At 45.3% G+C, this 20036-nt stretch overlaps 1 protein-coding gene across 2 annotated transcripts in view; it reads right to left on the bottom strand.

Moving 5' to 3' along the window:
• Positions 1–20036, bottom strand: part of FNDC3B (fibronectin type III domain containing 3B) — a 258662-nt gene that overhangs the window by 97942 nt on the left and 140684 nt on the right. For both annotated transcript variants that reach the window (XM_035132789.3, XM_060274365.2), the window contains exons 4-6: positions 13621–13697; positions 8020–8263; positions 3015–3308 (exon numbers count right to left, since the gene is read on the bottom strand). In XM_035132789.3, coding sequence (XP_034988680.1) covers positions 3015–3308; positions 8020–8263; positions 13621–13697 — 615 coding nt within the window. The remainder of the gene's footprint in view (positions 1–3014; positions 3309–8019; positions 8264–13620; positions 13698–20036) is intronic.

The following is a 20036-nucleotide window of genomic DNA, read 5'->3' as shown; positions in this document are numbered from 1 at the left end:
ACACCTCATTTTGTAGCAAGCACCGCTCCAAATCAACCACCAGCGCTGCATCGCCCCACCCAACCATTTTTCTTCTGTTCTGTTCCAAAAACCAAGACTGAACCATTCTTAAGGATAGGACAAGGGCAGCGACAGGAAGGGGTGGGGCAGAGAGTAAAGTGGTTTTTAGGTAAACACAGGAAGTCACTAGAAATTGCTAGACAACTATCATTTGCCTGTGCATCGTGCCTAGTGATGAGCAAATGTCACTCTTGTCCTCCTCATCCCTACCCCCACCCCCCAAAAACACGAGAGGAGGGCCAAGCCTAGTGTCTGTTTAGCAGCGTCTATACAGAGGTTATATACATATATGACGCGGTTACATGTTCATGGTTAAAACAAGGACAGCTGAACTTGCGTGCTCAGGAATATCAGCTCATTTTGAAGCCCCAACAGCTGGTGCCCGATGCAAAAATCCCATTTGTTCTACAGGAGAGCTAGCTTTGCCCAGGAAAATTAAATTAAAGCTACTATTTCCTGCAGCACTAAGTGCCGAGCCAGAATTTGTTGAAAGAAAAAAGCGAGATTTGAGAAGCAGAAAAATTCAAGGCAGTGCTTGCTTGTGCCATCGGTAAATTTCGAAAGGGATCTTTGCGGAGACCAGCGAGACTGAAGCAAACAAACGCTGAAGCACAATGCCCCTTTGAAAAAAAAGTGGGGTGGGAGAACAGCTACACTTTTTTTCTGCCAGCTTGGGAAAACAAACCAAAAGAAAAGAAAAGCATTCATTTTCCCCTCCTGAAACTTCAGCACTAGGAGCTGCATATTGGAGTCAAAGGCAAGGCCAAGCATTCCAACAGGGGAGAGGGAAGAAAGACGAACCTTTGTAGCTCTGACATGCAGACCCTTATTGACGTGAGTCATCACTACTGGAAACAAAGGGGAGCATTGTGAACCTGGGCACAGGTGTGCCATTTCATAAATGCCTTGGGGGCCACTAAGTCAGAAGGGGAAGGAGACCTTGGCGATAGCAACTCTCCAAGGGTGCCCGCTGACCCTGTGTCACACACAAACACTTGCAGTATTAGGATAACATGCTTGCAACTCAGACAGAGACATGTCAGGATTTTTGCAAACCAAGCAGCTATGGCAAAAGCGGAAGATGGAGTTATCGCTGCACGGTTTATATGTATGTGAGCGATTAACGGCTTGATTCCCCCCCCCCAAAAAAACGAACAGAAATTGGGATCTCCCCCTAAAAAAAGCTCAACAACTTTGGCTCCCCCCCCAATGGATAGATCACTGCAATCCCCCCCCCCCGGGCGTAGATTACAGTCCTTTGGGAGTTGGACATTCCTGATATATATCATATGATAATATAGGCTCTTTTTCGATCAGCTATTGCTTGATCTTTTCAAGTAGCGAAGCCAAGTACACAGGACAAACATAGCACTCCTGGGCATAAGAAATGGTTTGGGTACTAAGCAAATCAATGGGCAGGGCACCTCCTGCATTTGCTACACCCACGCCCTGATGTACGCTTCACTCTATGGCCTGAGCAACTCATTTGTTGTGTCTGGGGAAAGAGGAAGCGACCAGAGTTGCCAGATAGCTCCAAGGTATCATCCTTCATCTTTCCTGCAAGTGAAGAGGGTGTAGACCTCGCAGGTGGTGAAAGGGGTGTTTACTTGCATATGTACCCAGAAGAGCTTCAGCCAAAAGGTATATTTTATGCCAAAAAGGGCTGCTGGTTCTGCATAATCATTTAGAACGTGTAGCACCCAGCAAATCTGAAAACATGTCCCAGTGTCCATCAGCTGGAGAGCTGAAAGTCAAAGTGGGCCAAACTGAGCTGGCCCCAAATTATATCCTCCAGAGATTTGTAGACATTCAGTTTCCTGCTTTAATCTCCAGGAGAGGGAGCATAATGTCTTTGGTGGGGGCGGCCGTTGTGTCGCTCGCATACAAATCTGTAATGGCTACAAATTTGAGTTGCAACTGATGGGGGGTAATATTGCAATGCAGTTAAAAGACTTGCCCTCTACTCCTTATTGGGCAGGGGCTTTTAATGCATATAGAAAAGGTTAACTTTTTAAAATGAAAAAACTATACAAAGCTATGCATGGTGCAGAGAAAGTGGACCCAGAAAAGTGCTTCTTCCTCTCTTATTGACTCAGGGCCATTCCATGAAGCTGAATGTTGGAAAGGCATGTGCGGGCAGAATTAAGTACTTCTTCACATAGCTAAACTCTGGCATTCAAATCACAGCTTGGAACTGAACAAAGCCCACAGGTAGCAGTTACACGTAGTTCCTTGGGAGTAAGTCCCAGTGACCTGAATAAAATTTACTTCCAAGTGAGCATACATGCAAGAAAGCTATCTAATCTTATGTACTTTTTAAATATCAAGGAAACCAGCACTTGTATCCACTGGAGCCAACCACTGGGCACAGCAGACTTTTGCTTGCCCAATGGAATTTCAGCCTCCTCCCCTCTCCCCGCACACTCTAGGCTTGGGGGGCCTCTTGGAGAAGATTTGCAGGAGGCAGGGGAGAAGGGCAAGAGGAAGTTCCATTACACGAGCAGAACATGGCATGTGCAGCATTAGATACAACCCAGAAGCTATTTTTAATGCTGGTACGAGATAGCATTCAAGGGTTGTTTCCGGGATTCACTATAGGTGGCGTGCCGATGTTTTAACCTAAAAAATGTGGCCGATGTCTTTGCCAAAAAGGACAAAATGCAGGGACACTTGTCAGGCACCTCCCTTTAGCTACAGCTCCCTGCTGAGTGTACAGTCTATGGGAAAGCCCAGGTTACTCTGTAATGCACAAAGTGGCTCCACAAAGAGAGAACAAGCAAAGCTCTATCCAACCTCCCCTGTCCCAATCTTTTCCGAACTTCAAAACAAAAGCAACTCTGCTTATGCGTCCGATGCTTCATGAACGACATTGGTGCCCCCTTCAGCTTAGTTCATTGAGAGTATGGTTTTTAAAAACCTTGAATATATTACAAAGAAGCACCAGCTAACTTTACCGTGCAGTTCCTGCTCGCTCGACTTTGGGCTGCTTCTTGCTCTGCGTTCGGTTTTTTTCACGACAGGCACGGCTGCTCCTCCTCCCCCCCCATTTGCGGCTCCATTGTGAGCCTTGATGGTGCCATTGTACACGGTGGAGCAGTTTCCTAGATGGCTCTTGTAGATGGACGAGGGGGGGCTGTTCAAACGGTTTTGGCGATCGATCTGCCGTTCTTTGATTTTTTTGTGCGGTGGTTTGTTGTACTGATCTTCCCTGGTTATGTAACTGGACATTCCATATAGTGGTATAATCTCTGAAATTAAAAGAAAAGAAACAGGTTTGTCTTAGACTCCAAAAGTTAGCTTCATCAGCACTCATTTACCACCAAAATGAAAAACACTGCTTGCGTTTCCACACAACGCTAAACTTACAAGGGCCATGATATTTCCCAAAGAGGAGCTTGTAGCTGCTTTCCTCTTCCCAAGCCCTCTTTCCTACTGAATTGAGCCAAGACTTGGCTTAACAAATCATCCAATCCAGGAGTGGTGGTGAAGCTCTGTTCTCACTAACCATGAGCTGTAGCCAAGGATTGTTCTTGGTTAAGGAGACAGCATGACCACAAGTCTCAGCTTAGATGAAATGCAAACCAAACCTTGCCTTGGCTCAACATTGTGCAGCAGTAAAAAAAGGACAGAGGGAGGAACAGAGTGAAATTGCACTCCATGTTATTGCTGAAGCTTCAAAAATACTTGTTGTATGCATGGTAAACAAGTTAGGTTTACCATGCTGTGTGAATCAGATCACTGAATACTTGCATCCTATTGACCAGGCATCCCCAAACTTTGGCCCTCCAGATGTTTTGGACTACAATTCCCATCTTCCCCGATCACTGGTCCTGTTAGCTAGGGATCATGGGAGTTGCAGGCCAAAACATCTGGAGGGCCGCAGTTTGGGGATGCCTTCTATTAACACTGTACTCTTCTAAATACATGCAAATGCTTCAGCCTCAAGTCAAGGTGTCTCATAGAGCCAGTAGGCATCTCTCAAACCTAGAATATTTTTTATTTCAGGTTTCCAAACATAATGCCAACAAGAGCCCTAGAAATGCACATGCCTGAAATTAACGTTTTGCACCATGAGCCAATCCTGATAATCTTGCCCATTCTTGTCTAAAAAAAGAAACTGGCCATCCTTTAATTTGAAAATGTCCTTCGAGCAAATGCAGCCAAGAACCGCAGGTGACCACAACAACAGATGTTTTGTTACAACTTGTACTGTATCTTCACTGAAGTAGCTGAGAGGGAGGGAGTGGGGCTTGCTTCAGTTAGTGCATTCATACGTGGGCACCTCCTTTGATAGATCCCCGTCATTCCTTTATATATTTAGCACATTTGCATCAAATCTGTGAAGAGCACGGAATACAGTGGTGTCTCGCTTAACAAATGCCCTGCTTAACGAAATTTTCGCTTAACGAAAGGGTTTTTCTAGCGGAGGTTGCCTCGCTAGACGAATTCGTTTTCGTCTAGCGAATCGCGGTTTCCCATAGGAATGCATTGAAATTCAATTAATGCGTTCCTATGGGCAAAAAAAAATTCAAAAAAAAATTCAATGCATTCCTATGCGATTCGCTAGACGAATTTTTCGTTATAAGAAAAGACCCGTGGAACGAATTAAATTTGTCTAGCAAGGCACCACTGTATGCTCATCCATGCACAACTGCTCAACTGCAAAACACATCTTCTGTAGTTGCAGAATCTGGGAGATATTGTAGCATAAAATGCTAGAGTTGTGAGCATAGCTTATATAATGATACGTGGACTTTTTCCAAACTCGCTCCAGACCTAAAAGCATATCCCAAGACCTAAAAGACTTTAAAGCATCGAGGAATGAAATGGAAGACTACTATTCATAACTCTCTGGATGGTAAAGCTATGCCTCTCATGTCCTAATTCTAAACACATGTCAAAGGGCTTTATTTCCATAAATTATAGGTTGGGCCAAGTCAACCTTCACCTAAATTTACTGTGCGGCATCTGAAACTCCATGGGGAGGCAGTAGCCTCTGACCACAGGGTGAAGCTCAGCATCATGGCATTGCCAGTTCCTCTGCAGCCACATGGAAAACTGGCGGTAATGCCAGGCATAGCTGTGTATACTGCACAATTCATTGAGGTCTCCACCGGAGACCCTGCTCACAGTTCTCTCAATGAAAAAGGAGGTAAGAAATGCTATGTGGAAAGTGTGGCTTTTTCAGTAATGGCCCCAAATATACGCAACACCCTGCTCACGGAGCCCTGGCTTAAAGGCTTAGGAAAAATGTGCTTTTGTGGGCGTTACTTATTTAAAGCTTTTCTAAATCTTGGGTTTTACATTGTCTACTGGATATTTTAGGGTTGAGTATATCGCCATAACGGGATGCGGGTGGCGCTGTGGTCTAAACCACAGAGCCTTAGGCTTGCCGATCGGAAGGTCGGTGGTTCGAATCCCCGTGACGGGGTGAGCTCCCGTTGCTCGGTCCCAGCTCCTGCCCACCTAGTAGTTCGAAAGCACGTCAAAGTGCAAGTAGATAAATAGGTACCACTCTGGCGGGAAGGTAAACGGCGTTTCCGTGCGCTGCTCTGGTTCGCCAGAAGCGGCTTAGTCATGCTGGCCACGTGACCCGGGAGCTGTACGCCAGCTCCCTCAGCCAGTAAAGCGAGATGAGCGCTGCAACCCCAGAGTCGTCAGCGACTGGACCTAATGGTCAGAGGTCCCTTTACCTTTATATCGTCATAACAAATTGTGATACTTCCATCGTGTTGTTTCATTCATTCATTCATTCATTCATTCAATAAATGTGTATTCCGCCCCATACCCATAGATCTCAGGGCAGTTTTATTTAAACAACAGTTAATAATGAAGCATTTTCATCTGCACCAAAGGCTATATAGCTCATGGGACTCCCCCCCTAAAGGAAGCAACAATCCCATCAGTGGGGAAAATGAGCTCTGAAAAGATGTGATCATTCAGAACACCTGGGGCGAAGGGACCTAGCTCAGGGGCAACAGCATCTGCTTTGCAAGTAGAAGGTCCCAGATCCAATATCTGGTTTCTCCAAAGCACGGCTAGCAGAGACCCCTGCCTGAAACCCTGGTGAGCTGCTGCCAGCCAGGGCAGGCAGTACTGACCTAATGGTCTGACTTGGTATAAGGCAGCTTCCTATGTTGAGAAACTCACTGCAAAATCCCTGCTTCTGTTTTGAATTCTACCATTTGGGTATGGCGCAGATCAACCACACCTATCAGAAACAATTCTGCTCTCAATTGCTTTCAGCTGCATGTCTTCCATTCTGGTGACATATCATAAATGGGGAAGGATCTCCCTTCGCAGCACACATGAAGAGAAGCATCTCTGATGCAAGAAACTGCTCAAATCTCTCACACACAATAAGGATGGCCCTGTTACCCTCAGGGACCATGAGACAGTTTCACAGCGACCCACTGCACATTCTTTTCGAGAAGAAGGCAAAAGACGGTTGTTGGGAGTTGTGTGGGGTTTTTTTTGCAAAATAAATAAATGACACCTCTCGTCTTTTCCATTTTTGAGAAGCCACCAGCATGACTTAACATGACATGAGGGATAAAGGTGCTTTGTCTCTATTCATTAGCGACAAAACGGGGGGCTTGTGTTTGCTTCTTTCTGACAGTGGTCCTTGCCTGCAGGGCAAGGCTTGTCAGATCTAATTTTCTTTGCTAACCTGACTGCAGCTGGCTAAACTCAAATGCACCGGACAAGCACAACCACCACCCCTAGCCCGGATGGTAGGAAGCCTTGGTCCCTCAGATGCTTACCCAGCCTCTTTCTGAAGGCCTGCAAGAAAAGTGATTCCCCATTTATGAAAAGCTGTGCCAAAGGCCAGTCTTTTCTCACAACCCCGAACCAGATACCCAACAGCAACTCTCAGGCAACTAGTATCCAGAGGCATCTTGCCTCCAACTCCCCTAGTCTTATAATTAGAAATTTCTCCCTAATGCTTCCTCGAAAGCAAATCTCCTGAAGTCCCTCCCAGCCAGCGAGCCCCTAACAGTGCGACAAAGCTCTAAGATGACTGGAGTCGCAAGGAGCAGCACTCCTCTTCAGTGTGAGAAACTGAGATATGAAAGCTAGGAGCTACATGGCACCTTAAACCTAGGTTATGGGCGCAACAACAGAATGTCTAGGCACACTTTTTAATAACAAGAATGCAAAGCTGAAAATGAATGAACTGCAGCTAAAGTATTATGTTCGTTTTTCACCTTGTCTAGTCCTTCCCCTGCCCACACCCCTAATATTCTTAAGTGGGTCTCTTCTCCAGTCTTCAGAGAGTAGGTGGAAGTGGGGAGGCAGGAAAAGGTCCCCTTTCCTTCCACTCTGCAGTTTTAATCTGAAATCTTAGGCGCAGCACTGCGCCCAGAGCTCAGGAACTGCTTGTGCTAATGAAAAACCCTGTCGCAAAATGCGCCTAGGACAACGGGAGTTTCGAACGCTGCTCCTCTTATAGCTGAAGGGGCAAACTGCAACATTTTACAGCAGGTCCTGACTTGTACAACTTCAAAGCCTGGTATTGATAATGGAGCAAATACTGCGGACATTTTTTTTAAAAAAAAAATCCCTTCCTCGTAATACACATGCAACTTCAATCCGCTTCGTATTGTACACATTTTGTTTCTTTTTTAAAAAAATAAGTGCAAAATACGATCATGCTGGGGAAAAACAGCAAAATACACAGTCTAGATGGTTTGAAGAGGCTCACAGGGTAGGGCAGAGTCATGATGCTTGATTCCCAAAAGTTATGTGGCCGTTGCTTATAGGGAAGGAGAGGGTGACGCAGAAAGGAGAGCAGCATGGTGGAAACACATTGGCAGGGGTGGTGGATTGGCTCTGCCAGTGTGTTTGCAGTGTGCCCATCTCCCTGTGAGCAACAGCGACCCACCTGTTGGGAGGCTAGCATCGCACCCAGCGAGCTGCTTCTGCTAGGCTAGAAACCCCACACCAGTGTCCTCTTACCTTGCTCTCCGTAGATTGTAGGGGGGAGATGATGCTGAGGGAAAAACTGGGGTGGCATGTCTCCAGGCCCAGTCACCGGCGGGTAGAAAGCCGTATGGGAGTTATGTATGAAATGCGGGTGGTGAGTAAGATACGGGGGTAAGTGGTGGGTTGGAGAAATGGCAGAAGGGTAGCTGGGAGGGTAGCACTCCGGAGACTGAGGTGTGACCACCACCCTGCGAACACCCGTGTTGTCTTCTATTACCTGAAAAGAAAAAAAGGAGGCAGCAAGGTTGATATAATGGATGCAATTCGCAGGTGAAATAATTTTAAGATGCACAGATTTTACTCCCATTAATAATAATAAAAAGCTTTTCATGGTTAGTAAGAATAATGTCCATATCCAAGCGCCAGCACTTTTGGTGGTGACGTCATTCAAAGCAGACACTCAGGCAGCCACACTAATTATAGCAAGGCATTCCGTAATTGCTTTATCAATGGAATTTTGAATGGAGATCAAAGGAAAACCGAAATGCGTGCACCGGTGGCCCCTTTGAATGGACAAACCTTCCCTTATTCATGAACACCGAACAGCATGGACAGAGCTAATGGTGAATAATGCATTGTTTATTTGCAACAAGTAAAAAAAGAAACCAAAAGTGTTAAGAATCCACCGTTTTGGATAAAGGAGCTGTAACGGGCAAACAATAAATTAGGATCGAACACAGTTCTGAACTGGGCATAGCAGCAGCAGCAGCAGCAGCAGATATGTTTAAACACGGAATTGCCACCATCATGACTGTACAAAGTGGGGGGTAGTATCTGTTTTTAAAAGCAAGAAGGGGCACCGCAGGTAGAGAGTGCAGGCTCCCCAACCACCATTTGCAGCTAAGCTCCCAATAGCCCCTTTCCAATATGCCATGTGGGAAGCAACTGTGGGAGATGAAGGTATTATTCATTAATATATACACAGCTTAATTTCAAAACAGGCTTAAGTGGTTTACAAGTATGAAAAGAACCAATGACACACACACACACACACACACACACTAAAATGGAAACATTCATTCTTAGATTATGCAATAAAGCAGTCCCAAACAGCAATTAAAACCGGCGACTCTAGTTGAGAGATCAAGGGAAACCTTGTGTAAATAGTTATGCCTTCAAAAGCCGGCGGAATGCCAATACAGATGGGGCCTCTCTTATTTCAGTACTTGGGGGAAGAGGAGGTTGGCCAGATTTGCGGTGGCTTTAGCTCCCTTCTCTTGACCAAAGGCGGCATTATAGGTTGGTATAATTGGGGATCTACCATAGCTAACATCTCAAATGGGGACCTGCTTTGGTCCACCATACCTCCATCACTGCTATTTCTTGCAATTGATGCTGGCTTAACTGTCCTTCCCGAGTGAATCACAATGGGAGGGGGGAAGAGTGAGCTGCCCTCACTCTCTGGGTAGTGATGGAAACTAGGCCTAGAGGCAGAAGGTGATGGCAGCAAAGGAGGAAGGAGGAGCCATAGATCAGTGGTCAAATGCATACTTTGCATGAAGAAAGACCCATGTCTAACCCCTGGCATCTCTAGTTCAAAGGAGCAGGTAGCAGGGGATGACTTAAATCTGGGGAGTCCCTGCCAATCCCAAGTACGCAATAATTCAAGGGCAGTCAACACGGTGCTCCACATTTGTTATGGACTATAACTCCCATCATCCATGATCCATGTTTGGGGCTGATAGGAGTTGTATTATGAAACATCAGGAGGGAACCACACTGGCTACCCCTGTAATAGATGGCATGACTCTGCACGAGGCAGTTTTCTATATTCAAATGGACTGCCCATCTGTGGATATCCTACATGAGAATACCCCTTTATCCTGGAGCCAGAGCTGACCCCGACACCTCTTTTTAATAATTAAATCAGCTCAGTCACCTTCCGCATGTCCTTGAAGCACACAAGATGTGCCTGACATCTACTTTGTACTGCAGAAAGCGCCTAGTTCCAAGTTTTAGTTGGGTGTGTGTGTGTGTTAATAGGGTTCATGTCCCATAATGGGCATCTCCTTGGCCACTGTAAAAAGAAAGTGTTGGACTAAGTGGGCAATTGGCCTGATTTAGTAGAGATCTTCTTACGTTCGTGCTTAGCTCTCCCCACTGAAAACAATCGCCAAGAACTTAGTTTTGGCTAGGTTATGCCTAACGTTTTTGACAAATAACGGTATATTACTTCTGACTCTGGGTATGTTTGGGGGGGAAAGTTCTCTATGGGGAGATTTAAAGTTTATAGTCATGTTTATAAAAGGTAAATTGTATTTTCATTGTGACCTTGGGAATTAACGGAGACTCAATACATTCGCGCATTTGAATAGATTTACCCAAGACATCATAAAGAAATCATATCTGCGTTTCCTTCAGGCTTAGATAATGTTCTGTCTGACTTTACAGGTTCACACAGCCCAGCACTTTTGAGTCTATATAAGCTATGAGTTCCTCCCACTGTCCGTCCCAAGAGAACAAGGTTTTCTGGACTGTGTTGGAAACAGAGCTGGGCCAAGAAAAAAGGAATCACTTTTCATGAATACTTCAGCCAGCTTTGAAAAGTGTAGCCCTCCACCCCACCCCCAACTTTCAGTGAATGTTCAAGAATAGGTAAAACATAGGCCAACTTATTCATAGCCACATTCACTTCTGGGCAACCTTATGAAGGCCACTTGCTGGTGGGGCCAGAGGTAAAAGTAGGAGGAGCGAGGAATCATAGAATTGTAGAGTTGGAAGGGACCTCAAGGGTCATCTAGTTCAACCCCCTGCAGGAACCTCAGCTAAAGCATCCACGACTGATGACCATTCAAACTCATATGTAAAATTTGTCTTTCCACAGTAGGCTAGTTTCTACGTATGAACACACCCACCCCTTCCTCTTTATGCTCTACCCAGATGAGCAAAAGGCATTATCAGAATTCAAAGGCCCATTTTAGCCAGGTAAAGACAACAGGGGTGCGTGCAATTGTGGTACAACAGCGAGGGGGTGTGGTCTGGGGAGATGGGGCGTGGCTTGGAGAGAGGCCCAAGGGTCAGAGAGAAGTTTGAGGGCAACATCTGGCCCCGAGGTTCTCCACTCCTGCCCTACATAAAGCAATTCAGCAAAGCACTCCAAAGTTGACACCACCTCATATAGCCAAGTAATCAAGCCAAGGGAAGACATCCACACTGTGGCCACGCAGCAAACGGACTTGAGCAAACCAGAACACACACACAAAAAAACCAGTTCCCTTGCCTCAGAAGAGAAATGCAATGAGAAGCCCAGCACCTCAGCAAGCAAAGAAAACACAACCAATAGAAGGGGCTCTGTACTGACCGCCTGTGGCGTATGTTTTCAAACTTCTGGGTTGCAAATTAAGCATACAGTGGTACCTGTACCTCGGTTTTCGAACGTAATCCATTCCGGAAGACCATTCCGAGTTCTGAAATGTTCAAAATCCAAAAACTCAACAGCCGACAGCTAGACCTCAGGATCTTGCAGTCAGCGGAAGCCATGTGGCCTGTTCGACTTCCGAGGCATGTTTGAAAACCAAAGCATTTACTTCTGGGTTTACGGCGTTCAAAAGCCGAAACGTTTCTCAACGGAGACGTTCGAAAACCAAGGTACCACTCTCTCTCTCTCTCTCTCTCTCTCTCTCTCTCTCTCTCTCTGTGTGTGTGTGTGTATCACTATCAAAGTACGGGATGTTTTACAGAATGGGCAGTAAGAAACAAATTGTCAGCTGCAAGTAGCTTACAAAACTAAGGCTTCAGCAGTGAGGAGAAACAAAGGGAAGGCTGGAAAGAGACAGAGGAAACGATGCCTTATGAGGAACGGCTTAGGGAGCTGGGTATGTTTAGCCTGGAGAAGAGAAGGTTAAGGGGTGATATGATAGCCATGTTCAAATATATAAAAGGATGTCATATGGAAGAGGGTGAAAGGTTGCTTTCTGCTGCTCCAGAGAAGCGGACACGGAGCAATGGATTCAAACTACAAGAAAGATTCCACCTAAACATTAGGAAGAACTTCCTGACAGTAAGAGCTGTTCGGCAGTGGAATTTGCTGCCAAGGAGTGTGGTGGAGTCTCCTTCTTTGGAGGTCTTTAAACGGAGGCTTGACAGCCATCTGTCAGGAATGCTTTGATGGTGTTTCCTGCTTGGCAGGGGGTTGGACTGGATGGCCCTTGTGGTCTCTTCCAACTCTATGATTCTATGAGGAGGCTTTTCCATTCTTCTTTGTGTTTCAGAAACAGTGGGAGTTGAGGGAAGGGGGATCTACAAGGAAGAAGCGAAGGATTGGGCGGGATCGCAGAGCAGCCGGAAGAGGAGTCCCCATCCTGCAACCCCATAAACATTGTGCCCCTTTCTGCTTTAAAGCTGTTCACCTGCTGATTGTCAATGAAGCCCAACTCGCACCACAAATGTCTGCGGATCATTTTTCCAGGACCTAGGTGGCTTTGATCCAGAGCTTCAATCAGTGGGCAGCAAAGGTAACGTTTGAGGCTAAAACTCCGTAGACCGAAAGGTTGGTGTAACAAAATGGGGTGGGGTGGGTTTTATAGCTTTCACCTAATAGGCCTTGTTATTTATCCACAGGGGTATCTGCTTTCTGCCCGGCTCTCGAGACGCAGCCTTCCGAGGGCCGACCAAACCGAAGTCAAAATATGTTTTCGTTTGCAAGCTGGAATGCTCTTATTTCCTTTACATCCTTGTCATGCCAGTGCCAAAACAAACAGAAGGCAAATTAAATAATCACTCAATAGTCCTATTAATTACTGACATCGCTGAGCCCGGGTAAGAGCAAATAAGGCGAACACAGCTATTATAACATCAGCACCAACAAACAACAACAGAAAAGCTACACCAAGTGACTACTACGTGCTTCAAGCTGTTACTTGGTATGAAGTCATTTGAAAAAACAGAACATTCGTTTTCCACATGGCGGGAAGTATGTTTCAATTCAACGGGGAGAATGTGGGGGGGGGGGGAGAGACAATATATAGCTTTTCCTATGACTACACGGTCAGCTGCTATATTCAGATGTTAAAGGGCTAATTTCACAATGCTTACTCTTCGTGGTAATGTAGAGCAGCCCTAGATGCAAGAGGAGGGAGGAGGGAGGAAGATCAGATGGGGACGTCCAAATAGATGATCCAGGGATAGTTGGAAGAGATCTTCCCCTTCTGCCTCTATCTGTCAGAGAGGAGGAAGCAGATCTCCCAACCTTCTTCCCAATTCCTCCTGCAAAGTTCCATGGGAGGGTGGCTTTGACCAGCCAGCAGGAGCATAGCTGCCAAGTTTTCCCTTTTCTCGCGAGGAAGCCTATTCAGCATAATGGAAAATCCCTTTAAAAAAGGGATAACTTGGCAGCTATGAGCAGGAGGGACTCAACAAGAGGCATTTCGAGCTGGAGGCAGGGAGAAGAAGTACACAATTTTGTCGCCTAGAACCCTACTGGTGCCTTCATAGGTGGGATCAGGTCGCCGCCATGAGGGCTAGAAGCTTGCGCACAAAAAGAGAGAGAGAAGGCGGGATGTTGAATTCCGTGCAAATGTTTGAACTGACACATCCCTGCCAGTACCCGAATTCTCTTGCTGAATAAAAGCATACCTGTGATATATAACCTGGAGGCACATGTATGGGAGGAATAGATCCATTTGGCGACATCATGGGAACCTCTGCGGGTCCTGTTAAGACAGAAAGAGGGAAAACCAAACGATTAAGATATGCTTTATGTTCATGTGTCCTGTAGGACATCTGTAGAACCAGTTTTGATATCAACATGCCAAACATTGTCTCCCTGGAAGCGCACAACTGATACCACCTCAATTGCTCCTCACACATCACTCCAGGAATGTTTAAGAACTTCCACTCATGCAGTTGGGCTTCCTGGCATATTTACATAACCCTTGAGCAACACCAGTCCCCTTGGGAGAGATATAACATGTTCCACGAGTGCACCTTATAAACATTTAAAGTGAAACAATCTGACTGGAAGGTTTTTGTTTGTTTATTTGAATATATAAACATAAAGTGAAAGTAATAATATAAACGTGTTTCCAGGCAAAAGTGGGTGCAGCCATATTACTCCGGTTGCTTAGTTTATGAACTGCTTGGTTTACTTGGATTAAGAACGCTGCAAACCCGGAAGTAGGGGTTTTGGTTTGTGAACTTGGCCTTGGAACAGGGGCGTAGCCAGGATCAAAATTAGGGGGGGCAAGGGGCGGGGGCAAGGGGCGGGAGGGGCCACAGCGGAAATGTGGGCGGGGCCACGTGGCCTGCGCCTCCCAGGTCTTCGGAGGAGGCGGCCCCAGGCTCGCGTTCTCTGCGCGACTCTGGAGCTTCGCGCCAGGAGCGGGAGCCTGGGGCTGCCACACTGCGCCCCTCAGCCTTTGCTTCTAGGGGGGGGCAATTGCCCCCTCCTGCCCCCTGCCTACGTCCATGCCTTGGAGGCAGAACATGTACCGCTTCCTGTTGAGTGTGTTCCATTTGTAAATTGAGTCCACCACTGCTATGGGAAAGAACACTTTGGTTTAAGAACGGACTCCGGGAACGGATTTAGTTCGTAAACCAAGGCACCACTGTAACTGGTGTTTTTATTAGAACTTCTAAACATATTCAATCTACAGTCACTATTCTAGAATTATAATCAGCAAACACCAGTGCCAATTTTGTGAACAAGTGATTTATTACATTTGTTTCCCACAAGCAGCTTAGGGTGGCATACTTGAAATCACACTATTTTTTACCTCCAGGTCAAACCTGACACATGTTGACTTCCAAAGGCCAGACAGTAAGTTTCATGGCTGGGCAGCGAATTGAGCAAGTCTCCTCAGCCAAAATGCAACACTACCAGCTCTTCTACCATGCCCCTCAAAATCTACACCAGACTCCCACAAGCCAGTGCCCTCCAGATGTTTTGGTCTACACCACCCCTTGGCCCCAAACATCTGGATGGCACTAGGCTGGGTGCAACAGAAGGCCTTCAAGAAGGCAGTAGCCTGGCACTATACCCTAGAAGTGGTCATACTCATTCTTCTGGAGGTCTAAGTTCACAACAAGCCACCCTTAGTAAATAATAATCTAGCAAATATTTTACGATTTATAAATCACTTTAGAGTTTGTAAAGGGATTCACATATATAATGCTGGAATCCTTAGAACCCCATGCAGTAGGTCAGTATTATTGTACCCCCTCTTACAAATGGGGGTTGTGGGGGGGGATGAGGCTGAAAAACACTGGCTCACTCAAAGCAACCTAGTGAGATCAAACTTTCCAAATTTGCACCTTAGTCTCTTAGCCGTTGTGCTACGTCAGTTCTTGAAACTGCTTAGTGATCCACACACACTGACTGGCATTCACAAAGGTCTGCAGGCACACATTAGCTATCACAACAACACACACAATCTCACAAAATCAGATGGATAATACTGGGGGAAGGTCTGAGCATGCAAATTCCAGCTTGGCGGAATACTCGGCACAAAATTATTGTCCCTGGGCAAGTGAGCTGGTTGCTGCTTAATTCCAAGCCTACGTGTGGCATCTGCATTGACACCTATTGAGCAAACAGGTACAGTACAGTAAAGGAGCAAAGCAAGTAGCCGTACACAAGGATCTCCAGTTTGTAACCCACTGGCCTAGATGAAACTTTCCCTTCCAAAAGTTTCCGATTGCGTTCAGTTTTTACATATGTGAAGAACTACCTCAGGAACATATGAAGACCACGAAACTCATTACCTCAGCAGTTTGGATTAACCGAGGAATGTGGTTATATAAGCAAGAGACTTAAAAGTTTCCACTCAAAACTCCAACCTTGGATGTCGAAAGTTCCTTTCTGAAGTATCAAATGCAAATACAGCAGCTCCTGTGCCATAAGCATTAGGGTGCCGAGCTACATAAATCTAGGTAAAATGGAAAATAGGAAACCATACAGGGAATGGTTTAAAGGCACCATATGTCTTACTTCTACAATGGTTCTAACTGAAATGCTGCAGGACGTCTAAAATTCCAGGTCTGGAAATTTCACCATCAAGAGGCAGGCTTTCCACGAACCTAAATTACAAATTGGTGGCGTTCTAGTTATCATGACCAAAACGCCTTGGTCACAACATCAGAAATAAAGTCTCTCCTTCTTGCATTCTATCATGAGACAGGCTGTGTCATTGCTCAGTGATAGAAGTATCTGTTTTGCATGCAGAATGTCTCGGGTTCAATCCTGGAGTCTCCAGGTAGGGCTGTGAATGTCCCGTTTCAAATCCTGGAGAAACACGACCAGCCAGTAGTCAATATTGAGCTTGATGGACCAATGGTTTGACTCAATGTGAGGCAGCCTCCCATGTTTCCTATAAGTACAGCTGGGAGTACATAGGTCATAACTTTTGCAGATGCATTTATTTACAAGGCTTGTCCTAAACTGAGGCAAAGAGGAGCGACACAGGTACTCACAGACAAAACACACGCCACCTTGAAACAGTTGTTAAAAGCTTCTGGTCTCCATCAAGTTAAAATTAGCCGTCCCTAATTAGAGGACCCATTAGAAGCAATGGGAATTAAAGTCAGACACGCACCATTAGTTTATATGGAATTTAGGCTGCAACCCTGCCCCCCAATGCCTCATTGAATTGAGTCTTATTCTGAGTAGACATGGTTAGGCCTGCAAGTGTGGCTTTCTCTAGCTGGAAGAGTGTAGCATTTAATTCATCAGCTTCTCAAAAGCTGTCCTGGGCTACACATCCATCCCCAATCATGTTTCATCTATCGTTAAAATACGTCCTTATGCGGGCTTTTTCCCCCAGCCGGAACCTCTCAGGTGGGTGCCATTGCCATTCAAAAAGAACAAGGGAGGCGTTCATGATGAGTATAGAAATATAGCACTGCTCCTTATTAACAAGTCCCTATCAGATATGTCAAAATCTCCTCAAAATTAACACACATGCCCTGCAATTTGAGAATTAGAAGTGATTCTGCATTAAGTTCTCACACCTAAGCAGGCACTAACTGCTTTGACACTCAAATTGGCCCCGTTATAGAACCTGGCGTGCTCTGGTCCATGGGGTCACGAAGAGTCGGACACGACTAAACGACTAAACAACAACATAGAACCTGTCTGAGAAGCATCTGTCAATCCGTCTATAAAGTAACAGCCGCCATTCGGGATGAAACCGAACTCTCACACGCAACAGACTCCGCTGTCTGTAAATGCCTCGGATCCAATGTTTTTAAAAATTGCATTTCATCGTCAGAAGTGCTCTGCACAAGCAGACTCTTAACCTCAGGTGTGACCCCTCAGACTGTTAAAGTCATTTGGGGAAAGGGCTTTAAAGAATGTTGGACAGGTGAATGATTTACTGCTATATGATGTTTTCTTCGCTGCCTCTATTTCAGGGCTAGGCAAATGACTTTAGCATACATTTCACTTCTCGTCTCCCGTTGCCGCTATCAAAACAACTTGGAAGTGGGGACTGTGTGTTAGACCTAGAAACCGTCTCCTGCCTGGGACAACTCAGTGGATCTATTAAAAGACTGGCCTTGGCAACACGACCCACATAAATGAATGCTAAACTCACAGAAAGAAACATTGCAATTTTATATACTGTTGTTTTACCGTGGGTTTTGACTATATATATATTTTAAAAAATAACTCTGCTTTGCACATGCATACACACACACACACACACACACACACACACAGGTGAAACTTGGAAAATTAGAATATCGTCGAAAAGTGCATTTCAGTAATGCCACTTTTTATTTTTTTATTTTTCTTTTAATTTTTACAAATGCTTTCTTTTGGAAATTCCACAGTAATAAAACAAATAGTTACAACAATACAAAAATAAACAAAAATAAACATCGCTATTACATTTCATTAATTACATTCCATTTATAATTCACCCGCCTAACGGCAAATAATTCCAATTACAACAAATAAAGGCTTGACATATACCAGTATCTTGATTTGCATGTCATGCATCTATCTCATATATTGGTTTTACCTTTTAAGTTGCGTTACTGAAATAAATGCACTTTTCGACGATTTTCTAATTTTCCAAGTTTCACCTGTATATGCCAAAGATGGCTTGCAATGGCTTGCAAGAAGACAGTAAGAATTTACAAATATCAATGGCGAGAGTCGTTTCCTGAATGGACAGAACTTAGCACTTAGGAACAATTTGTAAGGAAGGAGCAATTTGTAATTTGTTTGTTTGTTTGTACCACACGCCAGCCACTGTGGGTGGCTTCCAACAAATATAAAAACATATTAAAATATCAAACATTAAGGGCTGCCTACAGATGTCTTCTAAAAGTTGTATCCAATTCTCTTGTGCTCCCCAAGGAATTAGATCAGATTTATCCATCAGGAAGGGATGAAAGCCGGCCAGGAAAGGGATGAAATCTCATAGAATCATAGAATTGGAAGAGACCACAAGGGTCATCCAGTCCAACCCCCTGCCAAGCAGGAAACACCATCAAAGCATTCCTGACAGATGGCTGTCAAGCCTCCGCTTAAAGACCTCCAAAGAAGGAGACTCCACCACACTCCTTGGCAGCAAATTCCAATGTTGCACAGTTATTACTGTCAGGAAGTTCTTCCTAATGTTTAGGTGGAATCTTCTTTCTTGTAGCTTGAATCCATTGCTCTGTGTCCGCTTCTCTGGAGCAGCAGAAAACAACCTTTCACCCTCTTCCATATGACATCCTTTTATATATTTGAACATGGCTATCATATCACCCCTTAACCTTCTCTTCTCCAGGCTAAACATACCCAGCTCCCTAAGCCGTTCCTCATAAGGCATCATTTCCAGGCCTTTGACCATTTTGATTGCCCTCTTCTGGACACGTTCCAGCTTGTCAGTATCCTTCTTGAACTGTGGTGCCCAGAACTGGACACAGTACTCCAGGTGAGGTCTGACCAGAGCAGAATACAGTGGTACTATTACTTCCCTTGATCTAGATGCTATACTCCTATTGATGCAGCTCAGAATTGCATTGGCTTTTTTAGCTGCTGCATCACACTGTTGACTCATGGTCTACCAAGGCTCCTAGATCCATCTCCGTGCTGATCTTCTCCCCAACTCTGTTGGGGAACTTTGTGCCCATTAAGTCATGTAAATGTTGGCTCATTTCATGGGAAAGGGGGTACAGGCTGGCTATCTCCCCTCTCCCACCTCCCCACCCCAGAGCATTCATTTCAAGTTCTTACCTCCACAACCGTGGAGGAAAGACAAGACAAGGTGCAGAGATCCTAGAGCAGTTTCTCAACCAGTGTGCCTCCAGATGTTTTGGGACTACAACTCCCATCATTCCTGACCACTGGTCTTGCTAGCTAGGGATGATGGGAGTTGTAGTCCCAAAACATCTGGAGGCACACTGGTTGGGAAACACTGTCCTAGAGGACCAAGCCCCATCCTGTTTTGGGGTCAACCTGGAATGTGGCCAGAAACCTCAAGCCTAGTTACTTTTACTGTATATATAGCACTAAAATTAAATTAGGTTTACAGCATTTCGCCAAAGCCAAGGTGTTCAACGACAAACATATTTCCAAATTTAGGATGCAATCTAATACACATTTACCTGATAATTCGGTTCCATTCATGCATAGGAATACGCTTGTTCTTATTTCTGAGCTCCTACAGCAAAATTCCATGATATATACAATGTTGGGAGTTATTGGTCTCCATATCTATTCCACCACCCACCCCCTTGATTTGGTGGCATCAGAAATGTTCAAGGCATGGCCCCCAGGTGCATAATTAAGTGCAAGGAGCATAGCCTCAGGGTCTGCAATGTTAAGTCATGGCACACTTGGGCATACTTTTCTTGAAAGGGTATACGTTGCCATCTCCCAGTCAGATGATTTCACATGAGCTAATCACCCGCCTGTGGTTTCTTTAAATCAGGGATGGGGAACCTGTGGATTTCCAGAAGTTGCTGGACTCCCATTAACTTCAGTCAATGGCCATGCAGGCTGGGGCATTGGTTGGCTTCATGGTTTTCCCCACATTTTTTTGCATGGAGCACGCACA

Source organism: Zootoca vivipara, chromosome 5 (genome assembly GCF_965207765.1).
Source record: "Zootoca vivipara chromosome 5, rZooViv2.hap1.1, whole genome shotgun sequence".
Classification (NCBI taxonomy): domain Eukaryota; kingdom Metazoa; phylum Chordata; class Lepidosauria; order Squamata; family Lacertidae; genus Zootoca; species Zootoca vivipara.
This window is presented reverse-complemented; position numbering and strand designations above follow the sequence as displayed.